Source organism: Limulus polyphemus, unplaced genomic scaffold (assembly GCF_000517525.1).
Source record: "Limulus polyphemus unplaced genomic scaffold, Limulus_polyphemus-2.1.2 Scaffold1204, whole genome shotgun sequence".
Classification (NCBI taxonomy): Eukaryota; Metazoa; Arthropoda; class Merostomata; order Xiphosura; family Limulidae; genus Limulus; species Limulus polyphemus.
The window spans coordinates 201,871-203,900 of NW_013666814.1; the positions used below are offsets into that span (position 1 = coordinate 201,871).

At 33.7% G+C, this 2,030-nt stretch overlaps 1 protein-coding gene across 3 annotated transcripts in view; it reads right to left on the reverse strand.

The window, feature by feature from the left end:
• LOC106462592 (excitatory amino acid transporter-like) overlaps positions 1 to 2,030 on the reverse strand; it is a 50,935-nt gene that overhangs the window by 35,317 nt on the left and 13,588 nt on the right. For 2 of the 3 annotated variants that reach the window (XM_022389892.1, XM_022389891.1), the window contains exon 2: positions 1,404 to 1,557. In XM_022389892.1, the coding sequence (XP_022245600.1) occupies positions 1,404 to 1,505 (102 nt within the window). In that variant the 5' untranslated portion in view covers positions 1,506 to 1,557. The remainder of the gene's footprint in view (positions 1 to 1,403; positions 1,558 to 2,030) is intronic. The other variant, XM_013922537.2, reaches the window with a different exon arrangement.

The following is a 2,030-nucleotide window of genomic DNA, read 5'->3' on the forward strand; positions in this document are numbered from 1 at the left end:
TATATATATATATATATATATATATATACGTAAGCTGCTATCATATCAGTATTCTTAGACATTCTAAGCATTAAATGTTGATTTTTTTTCACCAGATATAAGTTCTAAAGAAAATACATATACGATCTCTATTTGTAGGCTAACAATGGTTTAAAGGTTGGTGTATTTTAAATTGTTTGTTTCAGCAATTTCACGAAAGCAACACAAAAGGCAAAATACTAAATTTGAACTGGCTGAATAGAAGGGTTTAACTGTCATTCTTTATAGCGTACCAATGTTCCCAAATGACCGTGAACCACGAATCTTCGAATTCACAGTACGAACACTCTAGCTAGTAGGCTACGCCCGGCCCTAATATTTGAAGTATTGATGCAATATCACATGCACATTACTCCTGAAAAAGTCGTAAGGCGATGTATTACAAAATCATGTAACATAGGCTACGCCCGGCCCTAATATTTGAAGTATTGATGCAATATCACATGCACATTACTCCTGGAAAAGTCGTAAGGCGATATATTACAAAATAATGTAAGAAACTTTGTATTATCGGAATAGGGATCATATGCGTATGTTTACCGCAGAACTGGCTTGTTTTAGTGCAAAGGTACACAACCGGCTACCTGCGTTCTGTCTACAGTGGAGAACCAAACCCCGTGTTTTAGTGTTGTAACTTCATAAACTTACCGCTTACTCAAGGAACTAGTCTTCATTTACCAATGAAATTCGTTGATCACATGAAAAAGAAAACGTTTTCTGGAATTCATCTTGATGTCAATATTAGCGATCTATACCTTATATATGTTTAATTTTACGATTTTGTTTGTAGTTAAGCACGAGGCTACACAATTAACTATCTGTGCTCTGCCCACCACGGGTATTGAAACCCGGTGTCTAGCTTTGTAAGTCCGCAAACATGTCGCTGTGCCACTGGGAGGCTTAACGTTACGACCTATTTTTGTTATTATTACAGATAAATGTAAATATTATTATACTGTGATGTACAAAGAATTACTAAATATCATGCACAATAAAAACATGCTAACAATAATTAAAATAAACAATATTCTTGCACCTATATAAACTCATATTAAAATGGTATAGATATCTATTTATAATATATTTGAGGACTCAGTTTTAACTTTATGGTGTATAACGTTCAGGTTCGTGTAGCTTATTCTGGTAATTGATAACACGGATTATATTACATCACAATTAGATTTATAACATGTTTAATCACATCCCTCTATTTAATGGAAAGCCGCAAACAGATATTTATAACAAAGATGTGGTTATAATTATTACCTGTCTTTTTTTCTGATATAAAATCATTTCTAAGTCTTCATTAATCTATCAAAAGGTTAAAGAAATATTATTCTCTATTATGTTTAAAAACTTCTTACTTTTCTTCCACACGACTGAACGGGTTGTGTCATCCGGATCTCACTGGTGCCTTCCAACATGGGAATTTTGGCGTTATTCTCAAGGGATCTCTGTTCCGCCATATCAGCCAATCGTCTAAAGATTGGTAGCTTTCCTCAGTTTCTATATCAAAATCTGCGTATTTTAAAATTTGACTCATAATCTATTTCTAAACATGTGATCGTATTACAAAAACAAGTTTCTACAATATTTTTAAAGATGTATTGTACTAAAACAAATTTTATAGATGTCATAATAAAAAGTTTATTCTAAGCCGCAATTTGTTAAAGGACAAGCATTATATCAGAGAACATTCCTCTTTTGTTTGTTTGCAGTTAAACACAAAGCTACACAATGTGCTAGCTGTGTTGTCCCCACCATGGGTATCAAAACCCGGTATTTGTTAAACAAGATATATCAGAGAACATTCCTCTTTTGTTTGTTTGCAGTTAAACACAAAGCTACACAATGTGCTAGCTGTGTTGTCCCCACCATGGGTATCAAAACCCGGTATTTGTTAAACAAGATATATCAGAGAACATTCCTCTTTTGTTTGTATGCAGTTAAACACAAAGCTACACAATGTGCTAGCTGTGTTGTCCCCACCA